The sequence below is a fragment of the Sceloporus undulatus genome, chromosome 4, assembly GCF_019175285.1.
Source record: "Sceloporus undulatus isolate JIND9_A2432 ecotype Alabama chromosome 4, SceUnd_v1.1, whole genome shotgun sequence".
Lineage (NCBI taxonomy): Eukaryota > Metazoa > Chordata > Lepidosauria > Squamata > Phrynosomatidae > Sceloporus > Sceloporus undulatus.
In genome coordinates this window covers 140430036-140447407 of record NC_056525.1, presented here as the reverse complement: position 1 = coordinate 140447407, position 17372 = coordinate 140430036, and the positions used below count along the sequence as shown (strand labels likewise).

At 39.3% G+C, this 17372-nt stretch overlaps 2 protein-coding genes across 2 annotated transcripts in view; both read left to right on the top strand.

Annotated features, from left to right (window-relative positions):
- MTRR (5-methyltetrahydrofolate-homocysteine methyltransferase reductase) overlaps window positions 1–17372 on the top strand; it is a 328893-nt gene that overhangs the window by 194676 nt on the left and 116845 nt on the right. The window lies entirely within an intron of this gene.
- Window positions 1–17372, top strand: part of ADCY2 (adenylate cyclase 2) — a 149046-nt gene that overhangs the window by 70275 nt on the left and 61399 nt on the right. The window contains exons 4-7 of the mRNA XM_042465160.1: window positions 187–336; window positions 8504–8652; window positions 10458–10569; window positions 13370–13497. Of these exons, the coding sequence (XP_042321094.1) occupies window positions 187–336; window positions 8504–8652; window positions 10458–10569; window positions 13370–13497 (539 nt within the window). The remainder of the gene's footprint in view (window positions 1–186; window positions 337–8503; window positions 8653–10457; window positions 10570–13369; window positions 13498–17372) is intronic.

Genomic DNA, 17372 nt, shown 5'->3' with positions numbered 1-17372 from the left:
CAAACAAATATAGTGTTGTCAATGTTCCCTTTTCTTAAGTCTAAAATAACATATTATGGCAATAACTGTGAGGGTGCAGGAGGCTATAGAATTTACACAAATAAACTTTCACCATGAGCTGGGGACATACATTTGGATATTGTTCACTGCCTAACTAGAGCCTTGACCTTTTCATTGCTCTTCCAGATTCTGGCAAATGTTATCATTTTCATCTGTGGGAACCTAGCAGGAGCCTACCACAAACAATTGATGGAGATTGCTCTGCAGCAGACCTATCAGGACACCTGCAATTGTATCAAATCACGCATTAAGCTGGAGTTTGAGAAGCGGCAGCAGGTAAAACACTTCTCAGCATTTCACGTCCCCTTCCCTTGCCTCCTACTCTTCGTTTTGTCTTGTTGGATGTTTTAAAAAGATTAGCAATTAGGCTGGAGGGGAAAAGCTAGGCAGAAATCTATTTAAGGCTGTTGTTTGTTGCAATTTCACCTAAGTCTACAAGATGTGGAATTACTACTGCTATCTTTCTGCACTTTTTGTCTGCGTACTTTGGTTTCTAATAAAGAAAATTGGAGGATAAAGGGAACATTGGACTCTTGACATAGCTGTTCTTTTGATATGGTCCATTGCTTTGAAAATTCTGTGAACAGTGATCCTTTATGGTAAAGAACTGCACTGTGCAGTTTTATTATGTAGGCTCCAAACTAATATACATACATTGTTAACAGATGAACCAACTCTTTGACAGAAGGATCATTATAGCAGTGTTGAGGGAATGTCTTTTGTAACAACAGAAAACAAATGCTCTTATTCAGATAAATTTAGAACTGTGGACATTATAAAGATTTTAAAAAAATAACCAGGTGTGATCCTAGACAGTCTAAATTCTATATCATTTGAAGTTTCTCTGTTAAAAAAAGCAGAACTAGGTTTGTGTCAGTTTTGGTTGTATTTTCAGCCTTGTATGCTTTGATTTACTTTACTCTGCCTTGCCTTAGTTTGCTTTGTCATCTTGCCATTTTGCTGTTCACTCTTAGCTTTCCTCCTAATGCATCCACATTATCTGTGGTTTGCTCCTGAACCTGGGGATACCAAATTGTGCTCCCTCTGCACGTCCCCTCATCTCCTTCCCACCCCTCCAAACAATAGTGGTTACGATCAAAGTCGTATCTAGTTCACAGGATCCCAAAAGGCAGGAATGGAGGGGAGCTTTGTTTCACTTTGCTTCACTTGCCTGTGCTTGCTCAGGAGATTAGCATACGTACCTAGAGGTGATGAGATGTCATAATCACAAAGGAGGACAAGGCACTGTAAAATGTAGAACATTCAAAAAACATGTAGGACAATACAAAATAAAAGCTAAAAACACTAATATAGTGGGCTGTCAGTATCCACAGGCTTGCCATCTGTGGATTTAAACATGCACAGACGGTAAGCCCCATTTCAATTGGCGCGTGTAATGCAGCCACGCGTGCGTCATGCTCACTCTTAAGGATAATGGGATTCAAGGTCCTGTATTTTTCTTATCCATGGGGAAGGGTGTGGAATGGAAGCCCTGCAGATATGAAGGGCAGACTGTATAAATATAAATCCATTCAATATGGTTTATTTATGGTTTATTACACATACTGTATTTCATTATGTAATACCTTGTTGGCTTGCAATATACAGTGCGCCCTTGCCATACACAGGTGCACTATAAGTGGCTTCCAGCTTATGCAGAGGCAAATGGTGCATGCGCCTATGGTGTGCACACTGCCCCAAGCCATTTTGTTTTGCATTGGGGTGCGAGCATTCACGGATTTCCCCTTACATTGGGGGGGGGGTTCGGAACAGATCCCCCACATAAGAGAAGGGGCCCGCTGTACTTTTATAACTGTGAGCAAGATAAATGGGTAAAATGGCATTTTACTAGCAAACCTTTGACCTAATCTACATATAAGTAAAGTTGTGCTGAGCAGGGAGGAAGATGTGCCCTGGGTCTCTCCCTGTGGCATGGAGATATGGGGGAGCACTCAGCCGGGTGTCACCCTTCTTCTGGGGTATCACCCGGTGAGGGCTGCACCTCCCCCCCCCATAATGCTACTGGGTCCTTACTGACAAATTATGGATCCTCAAAGATGATCCAGTGAACCAACATTCCCCCAGAAATTATACCCCATTTAGAATAGTTCCCACCAGTTGTGGTTTGTTCTGTGAGTCTGGGCTTTCGTTTTCTCTAGACTAGTGGTGTTTCACCCTCTAGAAGTTAGAGAACTACAGCACCATAACAACTGGCTGTTGGCCATATCAGTTAGACTTGTTGGGAGCTAGGAGTCCAACAACATCTGAAGAGTTAGTTTCCCTAACTCTGGTCTAGAATGAATGAGTAGCAAGTAAAATGCAGATTGGTTGTGTGTTATATACAACAAGAGGATGCTGCAGGAGAAGGTAACATCCTGTTGTTATGCTCTAGAGCAGCTTTCCCAGCCTGTGCTCCCCAGAGGTGGGGGATTTCAACTCCCAGCAGCCCCAGCCATCATAGGCAAAGGCCAGGGATTGTGGAAGTTATAGTCCCAAACATCTGGAGAGTATTTGGAGATGACTTTTGAAGCGGTATGTCCAACTAGAAAGGAAAGTTAGTAGAAATGGCCGAGGCCTCCCCCCATTTCCCCTCAGTTGCAACCCACAAGCCTTTCTCTTGAGACATTGTTAGAATGTAGAATGAGCACATGTGCCTTCTCATCTCATTTATTATTTCTGTGATCAATTTAAAGGACATACACAGCTCTCTGTTTTTGTATGGTACAGAGAGAGAGAGAGAGAGAGAGAGAGAGAGAGAGAGAGCATGTGCCCCCTCCTTTAGCACCTATAGTTCAACTATCCTATAAAACTGTTTGCCCCACTGGTAAACTGTTGCAGAAAATACAGTAAAGCAATTTCAAAACTTTCATGCCTAGTTTTGACATTGACAAGCAGTTAGCATAATTACCCTTGTTCATTTCAGGTATTTTGCATCCTATGACTTATACTATGTTTTGAAAGATTCTAGCAGGAGGTGGTGTTGTTATCTGAGAACTCACTGAATGTCACTTTCAAGGAGGAGGCAAGATCCTAATAATAACAGGCTTAGAAACAGGGCTCAGAAGCTGTGACAGGTTTAAATGAGCAAGGAAACTGAGGGGGCTGCTAGATGTGTAACTGAAGCAATGCCTCTCTTTACTAGAATGAAAGAGCATTTTCAACTTGCTCTGCCAAACATCTTCAATAGGAGAGATCTTCATTCTGAATAAACTGAAATGTGCAAGTTGAAATGTGCTGTTTCATTCTAGCAGAGTGGCATCTTGAAGGACAAATAAGAAAATGATTTTGTGACTAGCAAAAAGGTATTGTAATGAATTCAAACGTAAAATTAAAACAGTGCTCTTTGGAACACTGGAAAGTCGAGAGGCAACACTACAGGATTTGTTTTCCTTTGAATAAGAAACAAGAGAATTGGCATATATTCATTTTAGTTACAAGTATACAAATTGGAGCATAACTGGGGAGGGGGGGGCAATGTGGCATTCCTAACAGAGACAGAAGATAACTGAGAGCGCTGCATTGTTCCACCAGGGTAAATAGCTTTTTGAGTGGGGTTGCTATTTTCATCAGGAAAACAGCATGGAATCTCTCTCTCTCTCTCTCTCTCTCTCTCTCTCTCTCTCTCTCTCACACACACACACACACACACACATTTAGATGGTGGCATCTTCTTGGCTACAATTGGAAAGAAATTTTAAGACAGTGATGCATTCAGTTGTTATGGGGTGTAATTTGAGCTTTGTAGTTTGATCTTTATACACATATCTGGTGAAGGTCTCTGCCCTCTTTGTAGTTGAATTACCAGCCCAGGAGTCATCCATAGTCATTAAGCAGCTGTAACAAAGACCCTGCCTATTCATTCATTCATACAGCAATCAGGGCACTCAAACTTAGAACACTATAGAATGTTAATGCCTATAAATACAGCTTTCATTTCTTACAAAAATGGTGTTTTCCCAGGTGCTTATGTATTGTAGCGTATTACCTTACAAATTAGAGGATGCATGAACCTCAGGTTTAGTCGGCACAGGCAAACAAATGATATCAGCTTATGCAGAGCTTGGAACATTACTCTTTAAAAAGAACTAGTTACTTTGCTTATTATTCTGAACACTCAGTAAGTCATTTGTCACTTTACTGCAATCTATGAGAGCAACTTTTGAAATCAGTCATTTATTAAATTTGCAATCAGTGCTAATATTGTGCCATTGAAAAAATACAAGAAAGTATTCTTTAGTTCACTCAACTGGTAATTTCAGATATTGCACCTTGGAAATTCTGAGAAGAGAACAATAGACATTAGAAAACAATCTTTCCCTAGCACTTTCTTCCAACTCAGATACGTTGACCTACAGACACCTCCACCCCTAGCAATACAATCAAGTTGGAGATGGGATTGTCACATTTATCAGGCAGTCACTTGCTCAGTCCCTTTCCCTTCCTCATGTCCCTTTTGCTTTAAATCTCATGCTTGTTTATCGTATCTATCAATATATATTGAAAGATACCTACCAAGACACTAGCAGTTCTAAAATAAGTTGGGAAGGTAAATTGACTATATCAACATTCAATTCTGAATGGGCTGCTGTTTGATCATCTCCCCTGCTGAAATCAAGCTCGACTTATACATGAGGTCAATTTATACTCGATATGTACGATAATCTCTGTAGGATTATATTTGTGTGATGTTACTGAATGTTCACTTTTATTATTGTAATATTTTGTGGGGGATTTTTGTTGTCTTTTATTGTTTTGTTTATTTTTTATTTAATTTTAATTTTAATTTTAAAAAATAATGTAAATTTCATGCTTGAGCCAGAAAAGCACTGCCCCGCCTCAAAATCTCCCTCCTACATTGCTCACACTGACTCAGGCAGGAGAAATGCACACCTTATGCCACTGTTTTGAGCAGCCATCCTGCAATCTCTCTCTCTCTCACACACACACACACACACACACACACTTGCATTATTTTGATAGTGATAGTCTCTCTCACTTCAGCAGAATGAAGGAAAACAAAAGAGGCAGTTTGAACCGGTTTCAAATGGGAACTAGGGTCAATTAATTCGCTCAGAAATCCGATTATTTTTGTAGTGGAAATGAAGTCTCAAACACTTTTATTGGGGAGCAAATCTCATTCAACCCCTGCTCTGAGGAGTGTACCTCTCTGTAACCATACTTAGGACTGCACTGTAGAATCGGGGCTGAAAAAATAACTAAATCTGCACTGATAAATTAAGTACATAGGCTGGTTTAACTTCTATTTACATAGCACTATCTGTTGCTTTTATAAGAGTAAGTAAAAAGACAGAAAGCTTACAGTGTAAATTTGAAAGGTCGAAAAGAAATGGAAGAAAAGCAGGGTTACATTAAAAGGGCAGCATCTCCTGACCTGGTACCTTCTTCATATTTTGGAACTCAACTCTTACAAATCTTTCCTAGCTAACATGTCTAGGAGCTTTCTGTCTTTTTGGAAGCTGTAGTCCAACACATCTCTCAGTGCAGAGAGCGAAATAGCATCAAGTACATTTTCTGCTCCAGGCATAAGGGGAAATGGTGGAGAAAGGGGAGTTATTTAAGCAAGTAGGATTCTCATTTGGCTGAGATGGTAGAGTCAGAGGAGCAAAGTAGGCAGAGGAATAGGTTGGCATTATAGGGCAAAGAATGATCAGGAGTATAATGGAAATCTTTTAAAGGATATACTTCATTTTTTCTCTTTATCATACTTCTTTGGGAGGAACAGTATCAAGCTAGTGAGAATGTTTCCCCAACTAGGTGATTTATACATGATGACAGATGAATTAGCATTGATATATGGAAATTTGTTGGCCTCCATATCCGAACTGTGCTTTGCTTCTGAAGAAAGTGATGTGCCTGAGGGTTAAAACATGTTTTTGCCTAATAAGGTGTGGAGGGTGAATAAGCGCATCAATGCCTTGTCATGTATCTGTCGGAAATGCAGCCTGTTCTGTGTTGCCCACGTTAGAATTGGCACAAAACTATTGCATTGAAAAGACCCTCAAGGAAAGAAAGCTGCTTCAGCTATGACAAATACAGCTAATGCTGTTGTCTTGTGAACCTCTTCCTACTTAAGATCAGTGGAAAGTGGTAGGTTGGTTTCTGAGGAGGGTTTGGAGATAGCGTGTGATGGCTGTACCTCATAGGTTACACATAAGTACCACATAAACAGCAAGTACTTTTTAACATGAACCATATTTTGTACTGGGCTGAACTTTTACACCTGAAGAGTGATCACATTGATATTGCATCTTTTCTCCCAAAGTGTGATGATTCAGGGCAGCTTACAGAAATTCAAAGAAATATAGTTTAAAGGGCAAAAAGATATACTGTAAATAAAAAAAATACAAATAGTCAGTTCAAATGCATTTAAATCATCTAAGCAAATCCATAAAAGACACAGGATATAAAATCAGTAAAACTGTACACTGTTAAAGCCCTTGTGGGCAGTTTCTGAAATTTTCTCAGAACCAAATTTTTTTTGCTTATCTTTCTACTTCAGCAATTCACTCCTGAGGTGTTGCAAGGTAGAAAAGTTCTGACAAGAGGAGGTGTGGACTTCCAAGTCTTGTGGGACCGCACCTCCCGTCACCTCTATGCAGCATAAGCTGGTTTTGAGGGATGATGGGGTTTTGCAGTCCAGAAAGGTCTGGAGGGCCACAAGCTTCCCACCCCTGCGCTGATGTTTTATACTGTGGGCAAGTTGTTACATAGCCCTTAGCTTCTGTTTCAGATAGGATTATCATATTTTGAAAAGAAAATGGGGGACATGTTTACTGATTTACTACTTTAAAAACCAATCACTATGGCAGCTCTCACTCATTGTTGTTGTTGTATGTCTTCAAGTCATTTCCGACCCATGGTGACCCTAAGACCACTCTGTAATGGAGTTTTGTTGCCAAGATTTATTCTGAGGAAGTTTGCCATTTCTGTCCTCTGAGGCTGGGAGCATGTGACTTGCCCAAAGTCACCAGTGGCTTTCATGGCCAAGCTGGAAATCTAACCCTGGTCTCCAGGGTCTGGCACTCAGACCACACTGGCTCCTCAACTATTATTCTAAGTACTGTATAAGCTCCAGTCAGTTGTGACTCCAGACTCCCTCAGTTGAGTAAGTCCAACAGAAAAGGCAGACATTCTTTGCTGCTGGTCACCATCATGGCAGCAGGGTGCCGTTCTCCTCTCTATCAACGTCCTCCCTGATGGGCCTTCCCCTTAGGATAGAGGAGGAGGAGGATGACCCTGGCATCGGCAGTGGTGGTAGTGGCATCCCTGACTCAGTTGGAAGCTAGTGAGCTACTCCATAATCTCCAGGGGAGTGAGGTTGGCTGTTTGGGGGCCCTTTCCTCACCCTGCTTTCACTTGGCATTTTTCTCTTCCTGAGCTCATCCATTTCATCCAGCCTGCCTGCATCTTGCAACAAAATCCAGACGTTTAACAAATCTGCCCAGACAGAAATTCTGAAAAAGTGGACATGTCCTGGAAAAGAAGAGTGTATGTTGACCCTAATGTTAGAAAATGTGCGTGGTGTACACAATAAGTCTGCATCCTGGAGGTTAGCAACTATGCTGGAGTCAAATTCAGCTTTTGGTTTTGGGTGCTTGCCACGTGTGGTGTGATTTTCCCGGGATGAGTATCATGTCTTATAGTAGTCATCTGTCTCCTCTACTAAATCTTCATGTTCTTCATTCTCACAGTCAATAACAAATAAGTCATGCAGTACTCTCTCTGCTAGAAAGAAAATATTAAGATTTCTGCGCAGCTCCCAATCTCTTTGTGCTTCAGGATGTATTCCTCTGCTCAGAAACATATGGTTTTGTTCTTGTGCCAAAAAACAAACAAACATGCTTTCTGAGCAGAAATACATATTTTTGGTATCTTTTCAATGCAGAAATATACATGGTTAATATGTGCAGAAAACACATTTTCTGAGCAGAAACATACGGTTTTTCTGTGTAATAAATAAGTTTTCTATAAAAAACGCATGCAGTTTTTCTGTGCAGAAAAACATATTTTCTGTTCAGTTTTACACATTTTCAGTATGGAAAACACATTTGCCAATGCATGTGACCTAGCCTTTGGGTCATTTTGTTGTTGTTGTTTTAAAATAGAGATTATTATGAGCAGAAAAGTGTGTGTTTGTATATATCTGCACACAGCCACACACTTCATTCATCCTCTGTTTTGCCTTCCTCAGCTGCTTTTCTTCCAGCGGAAAAGCTATTTCCTTATAAAGAGTTAAGAATTCTCTCCTGTTGTGCCAGTCTTCCATGAAGATTGCAAATTCTGCATACTTCAAAAAATAGAAAAGAAAAGTTGGTGACATTGTACCAAATCTCTTTGGGAGAACATCCATGTCACTGTCACTCACAGGAAATGAGCTCAGCTGAAACCTGGACCTTTCTTGTGTTTCCTTCTTCAAATGCAGGAGCGTCTTCTTCTTTCTCTACTTCCTGCTCACATAGCCATGGAGATGAAAGCAGAGATTATTCAGAGGTTACAAGGTCCAAAAGCAGGCCAGCTGGAAAATACAAACAATTTCCACAATTTATATGTCAAAAGGCACACCAACGTAAGGTATTGTTTGATATTAACACTTAACAGTTTTTGATGCGGAAATGCTTTAGTTAACATCAGTAGCAATATGTTTTTATCATCAGTGTACTGAATTTGGATGGAGAAGGGAAGCATGTTCTGTTTATCTGTAAAAATAATCAGACTTACAGATATAGTAAGATGACTGCACAGAAGTGTAGAAAGATAACATTTGCAAACCTTGCAACCATTTATTTTAGAAAGGCAGCTGAATTTAATTTGGCATATCAAGTTTAAATGTACTCAAGAGGCTGGAGTGTTGCAACAAATCATCTTTATTTTTTCTTGGAAAATATGGAAAAGAAGAATAATCCTCTGTTGTTAATAAATGGTAACTAGTTGTATAGCTATAATCAATATTCAGTAGCATAGCCTTTTCTACCTGAATTTCAGTGTGGGGAAACTGAAATATGTTACGGTCTCAATGACAGAGTGCAGGGATTGAATCCCCCCACCCCCAGGTATTAAATAACATCTGCCCTCTCTCCCTCCTTCTCCACTTTATATCCCACCTTTGCCCCAAATGTGAAACTCAAGGGAGTTTATAAAAATGATAGCTCAGTGATAATAGCTTTGGGCCATGATTGCTGGTGGAGATGGGAGTTGGAATCCAACAGCATCTGCACAACCATTGGTTCTCCACTTGCCTGAAGATTGTTAGGATATGTAGATAGAAATGTGATGAAACTTTGACTCAGGCCTTTTTTGGCCAAATGAGAATTTGCAGATCACTTTGTGCTATAGTTGGTGAATATCAAATGATACATTCTATACTAACAACTCCACAATAAAAGTTATGGGGAAGCAGCAGACTTGAAGAGGATGGACTTTGCAAGACCTGAGAGAATCCATAGCAAGAGATCCCACTGGCAGGATATGTTTTAGTGCTTAACTTGATGTTACTTACCCCCAGTACCTTGAGCAGGGCTAGCCTTCCAGATGGCCTGCAACTCTCATCAGCAATGACTGGTGTTTGAGTGTTCCTTCTCCCCTTTTCCATGGACATGCTTTAAATATTGGATTGTCCTGGCTTGTACATAGGTCAGTTTAGACTGAGGAGCTTAGATAAGTTATTTTTTTAGACTACAACTCCCAGAATTCTCTAGTCAACATGTTCATTGTTATTGTCCAAAACAATAACGTTTCCAAGTTGCAGTTAAAATTGCATTGATAGTTCCTCATCTAGTAACTTCCCTGGTGGCGCAGTGGTTAAATGCCGGTACCGCAGCCATTCACAACCACAAGATTGTGAGTTTGATCCTAGAGAAGGGCTCCAGGGTCCACTCAGCCTTGCATCCTTCTACAGGCCACTAGAATGAGTACCCAGCTTGTTCGGGGCAATTAGCTTACACATTGTAAACTGCTTAGGGAGTGCTTAAGTGCACAGATAAGAGGTATAGAGATGTACTTGCTATTGCTATTGCTAATTTTTTCCCTTCTGCTGAGAGGTCTTCTATGAGCTCCATCTGAAATTGCAATTCTGGTGGATTTAGGGGACCCACAAAACATTCTGGAAGTTCTGGAACACAATTTCAGGGCCACAGTTTGAGGTGTCACTAAAGGCATCTGGGAAGCAGATCACAACAGATCATTTCACCTGGCCACCAAAAATAGCTATTTGAATCGGCCCTCAGTGGCTTATGATCCAATTGAATCTGGTTCTGTGGTAGTATTGGGTGAATCTTCGCACAGTTGCTTCTTTTTTTTTCTTTTTAAAATTTCACAATAAAGAAAATACTGCATTCTTGAGCTAGGAAAATTTAAAATGCCAATTATTTTACTTGCAGCATTTTATACGCTGATATTGTGGGATTCACTCGCTTGGCTAGTGATTGTTCCCCTGGAGAACTAGTGCACATGCTGAATGAACTCTTTGGCAAATTTGATCAAATTGCAAAAGTAAGTATCTCTGAGATCTCTGATACTGGTTGGCATTTCAACATATTTACTATGTTATCATTATCAATAACAGTTGAATGAGAATGGGATAATTGTCCTGGGCTGTTTTCCTTTCCAAAACCAAATAGCAGATTTTTCAGCCTCTAGGCTTGCCTTGTATCCCCCTTCCTTTTTGTTAAGGATCAAATACAATTATCAAGATGAAATCAAAAGATGATGGAAGCAACACACAGAGGAGCTATATAAAAGAGATGAAAAAATGAATGACACATGGAATGAGGAACCATATGAAGATGAATGCCATTTACATAAATTCAACCTAGATAATGAGGAAATTGAATTAGTTAAAGATTTCCCATACCTTGATCAAACATTGATCAAAATGGAGACTGCAGTCAAGAAATCAGAAGAAGATTAAGAATGGGAAGGGCAGCTATGAAAGAACTAGACAGAATCCTCAAGTGTATAGATATATAGCTGAACACTAGACCTAGACTCGTTCAAGCAATTGTATTCCCTATTAGCCTGTACAGCTGTGAGAGCTGGACAGTGAAGAAAGCAAACAGGGAGAACATTAATTCGTTTGAGATGTAGTGCTGGAGAAGAGTGCTGAAGAAATGGGTCCTAAGAACAGATCAAGCCAGAATTCTGCCTGGAGGCCAAGATAATTAAATTGAGGCTGTCATATTTTGGCCATATAATCAGAAGGCATGACTCATTAGAAAAGACAATGATGCTAGGGAAAGCCGAGGGAAGTAGAAAGTGAGGAAGACTAGATGAATAGACTCAATTAGGGAGACCATGGGTCTGAGCCTGCAGGACCTGAACAAGGAGGTAGAATAGAAGAGGGCTTGGAGATATCTCATTCCCAGGAGAGCTTGGAGATGTCTCATATTTGGAACCAACTAACAACAACAACTGTTATCACAGGAAGAGCCACCCCACAGTTCTCAGATTTGACCCAAGGGCCTTTACTTGCTGATGTAGACTTTGCATTTTATTTTGTCACAACCTGGGGAGGAGGGAAGAACATCTCATCACAGTTTCTTCTTAGAGAATTAGAAACAGATGGTAAAATAGTAGTTCTGTATAGAATAAAACAAAAACTGTTTGTGGAAGAAATTAAGAAATTGAGTACTGTAATTTTTATTACCTTCCTTTTCTGGAATAACAAATTGGGAAAGGACTAAGAAGAAAGTTTTGGCAGTCCCTTAGAAAACTGTCCACAAAAACACCTTGTTCTGTCAGATATATCATCATTCTGATTGGTTTTTTATTGAGTTGTATAGGTATGTTGTTTTTTCTAATTATAGTAGTGCTGAAAGTAGTTGGCACAATATTGTAGGCAAAATGCTTAAATTCCATAATTGCTGCTCATTATTGAATAGTACATTACATTTGGATTCATTCAGATTATAAAATGGCATTAAAAGAGATCAGTAAGGAGTAATGTGCTCAGTCATGGGAATGACTATTTTTTTTGTTTGTTTTTTTACTTTTGTATACTTTTATGTCATTTTATACTGTTTGTAGTTGATTTCAATAATTTTTAAAACATTGATTGTAAAATTGTTTAAATGGTTTTATCTATGACCTGCATTGGGTCCCTTTTCTGGTAGACAGGCCATATAGAAATGAAATAAAATAAAATAAATATAGGACAAGGGATTAATATTTTAGTGATCTAGGACAGTGGTACTCAAATGGTGGGAGGGGGATCAAGGAGGATGCAAGAGTTGCTTAAGCTGGGTGCAAGACCTGAAGGCACTGATCTTTTCTCTTCCTCCTAAACTTTTTATGTGTAAAATCTATACATGTGTTGAGTTAAATATTGAATTTACTTAAATAAGCTCTCTAATTTGGATAATATTATTTCCTTGTAAAATGTTAAAATATGAATATACATGAATGTGCAAATGAAAATACGCAAATTAAATAAACATTTTTTATTCATATACTATGTAGAGAAGGGGGGCACGACATCTGCATGTAGATGAAAAGAGGGGTCCCAAGCGTCAAAAGTTGAGTACCACTGTTCTAAGGGGTTTCTAACCAATATGAGACTTGTATAGGCTAAACCAGTACTAGGAAGGAAGGAGAGAAATATCAGTGAGAAGGAAAGGTGGGAATGAACACTGAGAACACTGGGGCTGGATGGGAACTAAGTTGTTTTTAACCAAGGCAAAGCTTGTACAGGTTTGCATGAGAATCCGAGAAAAAGAGGAAGAAGAAACAGGAGAGCAAGATGGGAAAAGAGAAGACAGGCAAAGAAGAGAGGAGAGAAAAGTACCAGGTGGTGTTGGTGATGGTGGAACTAACAGGTGTTAGTTAGAGAGATCTGGTACTTCTGCTATTACTGACATATAAGAATTCAGCAACATAGCAGTATAATTTCAAAGGCTAAGATTAGGAAGCATTGTTCTTGCAAGCGCCCTAATAGGCACAACAACAAATATCCTGTGTTTAAAATTTTCAGACTTATTCCCAAAGGATCTCTCTATTTTTGTACCATGCAGGAGGTTTTTATTTAATTTCCTACGTTCCTGGATATTGCATAGCCTTTGTGTGCTTCTGATTGAACACATCAGGGAAAGTAGGTCAGTGGAAATGGGATGCACAAAGCGCACTCACAGCTCTTCTCAGACTGCACATTCCAGCCCAGTTATCTTCCTCCTCCTGTTATCATTAGGTGGAGTATATTAGATGCTGTGAGGTACATCCAGCTATTGCAGCCCTTCTGGTAAGCTTTATGTAGCCACTGTGGCCATATCCTAATGTATCCCTTTTTTTTTCTCTTCAGGAAAATGAATGTATGAGAATTAAAATCTTAGGAGATTGCTATTACTGTGTATCTGGCCTTCCAATATCTCTTCAGAATCATGCCAAGAATTGTGTGAAAATGGGACTTGACATGTGTGAAGCCATAAAGTAGGTATAAACATTTTAAATTATTTTTGTCCTTCACCACTCTCCTAATAAACCCCATGCAACTGCTTTTAAATTTGTGTGTCTTTCTTTGGTTTATATTCCTGTAGCTATATATCTTTTTTGTGATGCAGTGTACTTACTTTGTTTACACACACACACACATACACACACACACACACACACATACACACACACTGTATTCATGTAAACCTTTTCCCCAATACTGGAGTCTAGGCAGTTTACACACTGTTAAAACAGTTACAAAGCCTTAAATGAAAACATACAAAAAATTATTATTAAAATGCAGTGACATTATCCATTGAAATCAAAAGCAATTAAAATAAATCCATTGAAAATATTAGCATCAATTATGATAAGCAAAACAGCAGCTATTAAAAGACTTGACAGTCAGTTTCTAAACAGTAAAGTTTTCAATTGCTGATGGAAGCACAGCAAAGAAGAATTCATCCTGCTCCTCTTGGGGAGCAGCCATTGAGTAAGCCTTCTCCTGTGTTCCCACCAAACATGCCTTGAAAGCTGGTGGGACCAAGAGAAGGGCTTCCCCAGAAGATCTTAGAGCCCAGGTAGACTCATATTGGAAGATACATACAACAACCTTCCCCAACCCAGTGGCCCCAACATACAGAATCACTGCCTATTTTGGCCAGAACAGAGGGCCCAGCACATCCAGAGGACAGCAGGTTCAGAAGGTGGATTTATGGAAGTATTTCAAAGTCACTGTTCAGCCCAAGGAAGCTCCCAATTTAAAAACTTTACAACATGATAACACACACAACACAAAAATTAAGAGCCAAATGGGGAAAGAAGACACTTACAATTTAACTCTTTTAAAAATCGTGACATTAATTCATTTAAAATAGCAGAGAAGCCATTCCAAATAAAAAGATTTTAATGGCCTACCTAAAACTAAGCAAAGATTTGGAAGAATTCCACAGTTAAGATGCTACTACATTAACAGCCGTATTCCATGTTCAGATGTTCCTGGTCCTTTGTAGTGGTATGGAACCATGCAGAAGTGCCTCTTCATATGGGAGGGTTTGATTTTGAAGAGTTGTTTGTTTGTTGTGTGCCTTCAAATAGTTTCTGATTATTCCAATGATATGGCACAGGGTGTTCTTGGCAAGATTTCTTCATACTGGGTTTGCCATTGCCTTCCTCTTAGGTTGAGAGAGTATGAATTGTGTAAGGTCACCCCATGGGTTACCATGGCTGAGCAGGGATTCATACTCTGGTCTCGCAAACTCTTGGTCTAAAGCTCAAACCACTACACCATAGTGACTGTGGTTTTTGTTTATTTGCTTTTTGTTATCCTGGTCCTAAATCATGAATGAAATATTTTCCCCCATAGTCACACAAATTATTGTATATTAGAACATGTACAAGACAATTTAGACAGCAGCACAGATGTAGACAATGATGGTTTCTAGAGTAACAAAATGAGATTAAGAAGCTTACAATTTTAGTTCTGATAGTGGAAGATGTAGCAGAGCTCAGTGCTGTAAATAGCTGCTGCTACATTGCAGAATTAATGCAATTTGACACTGCTTTAATTGCCATGGCTCCCTCCTGTCAAATCCTGGGATTTGTGGTTTGTTGTGGCACTGGAGGTCTCTGGTAGAGAAGGTTAAATATCTCACACAACTACAAACCCCAGAATTCCATAGCATTGAGCCATAGCTGTTAAAGCAGTGTGAGACTATATTAATTTTGCAGTGTAGATGCAGCCTAGGAAACTCACGAATGTTAAACAGAAAGTAGGAAGCAGGAATGGGGTTGTTGAATGGTAAGTCAACATGTCGGTAAATCCCATTTATTCAGTGGGTCTACTCTAGCTTATCAAAAGGACCAAGGCTATTTTGTACTGCTTATAGAGGAGGCAAGGGGCTTTAATCATATCAGATAACAACACCTTCCATATACAAAATCACAGCTAGCTTTTAGTATATAAAAGTGCTCAAAACTCAGTTAGATGTAGTGCTTAGGGTCAAAGTCAGAAAAAGCTGAATTGAAACCCTTGCTTAGCCACATAGCTGATGCCCAGTAGCCTAAGCTAGGGTATGTATATACTGGAAAGATAAAATGAAATAGCCTGCATATGAATCTCAGTGAGCTCCTTGAGGAAGGCTGTGGGACAGACTGTGATAAATAAACATGTTTCTGCCAGATAGCGTTGATGCAACGACTACCCCTTAGTCAAGAGTAACTGTTGTTTCCATTAAACTTGTTGAGAAATTCAAAGTCTTAATTACAGATATAAATGTTGCTGGACATCCTGCATGCACTGATAAGATGGCAACATCTTTTATTATCTCTTTTGGTGCAGCTCCAGTTTTCTTAGTGCTCATTAAGTCATATAAATTCCTAATGCTTGTTGTGCAATCAGTAATTTTATCTTAATTTTATGGATTAGGCAAAACAGTTAAATTGACCTCCGTTCTTTAAATATAATCCTCGTTGTTTTCCTTCATTAGTCATTTCCCCCCATTCATTTCTTTGTGTTTTTAAAAATAGTCAGATCATGGGATGACTTTCTGAAATAAATTCCTGTTGAGAAAATGATACTGGGAATAGTAAAGAAACTGTCTAAAATTATACATAGAACAAAATAGGTGACAGGTTGAAGGATGGGTAGCTTTTCAGAAGATTCAGCTACCGGTGGGAACCAAGGAAGAAACTGGTGCAGGCAAATCAATTATGTAAATGGAAAAGAAATGCTGTGGGGAAAGGACAAAAGGATAACACAAACCACATTTATCTACTTAACTAGTCCAAAGCACTCCAATTTTGGTGATGAAGATGATGGCTCAGTGATGTATAGGGAGGTCAAGAATATTGTCATTCACAGAAAAGATGTCTCAACATGTCAAAAGAATTGTCAAGTTTTGCACAAAATGCATTCTTATTTGTGTGCCCAAGACAATGTATCTCATATGCAAAATAACTGGCAACCAGCAGCCGGTGGAGTTATTGCAACAAAGGTGTCATGCATCCTAGTCAATAGTCCAGTCACAGAATTTTGGACCAACCGGTCTCCAAACCCTTTCTTTCTAAATACACTTTGTACATCTCCTTGAATTAGTTGCAAAGGAATTTGAAATAAAAAAGTTGAAATTTTAAAAAAAATGAATTTAAATTATATAAAAATAAAATAAAAATAAAATGTTTATTTTTATCCTGCTTTTTGCCAGGCAATCAAAGCGGCATACAATAGACTAAAATATATACATATATACATAGTACCATCCCTTAAAACAAGATTAAACAGTATAAAACTAAAACTAACATTTTAAAATCCAAACAGTAACCATGGGCAGAGTTCGATAAATAGGGAAGTCTTATTCGTGGCCGAGTGTTTTATTCCAGGAAGGCCTGCAGGAAGAGATCTGTCTTAATGGCTTTTTTGAAGCTCTCTAGATTGGTAATTTGACGGATCTCGTCCGGCAGGCCATTCCATAAATTGGGAGCGGCTGCAGAATATGTCCTCTGGGAGGTCGCCGTCAATCTGGTCTTTAAGGGCTGTAGTAAATTCCTCCCAGAGGACCTGAGTGTACAGGGCGGATTGTATGGAAGGAGGCGATTCCTTAGATAGGTTGGGCCCAAGCCATGTAGGGCTTTAAAGGTGATAACCAACACCTTGTACTGTGCCCGGAAACTGATAGGCAGCCAATGGAGTGACTTCAATATTGGTGTTATATGGTCACTCCTTGCTGCTCCTGTGACCAACCTGGCTGCCATATTCTGTACCAACTGGAGTTTCCGGACTAGGCACAAGGGTAGCCCCATGTAAAGTGTGTACTATATCTATACTACTTATATATACTATATCTATACTACTTTTACAATGAAATTAACCA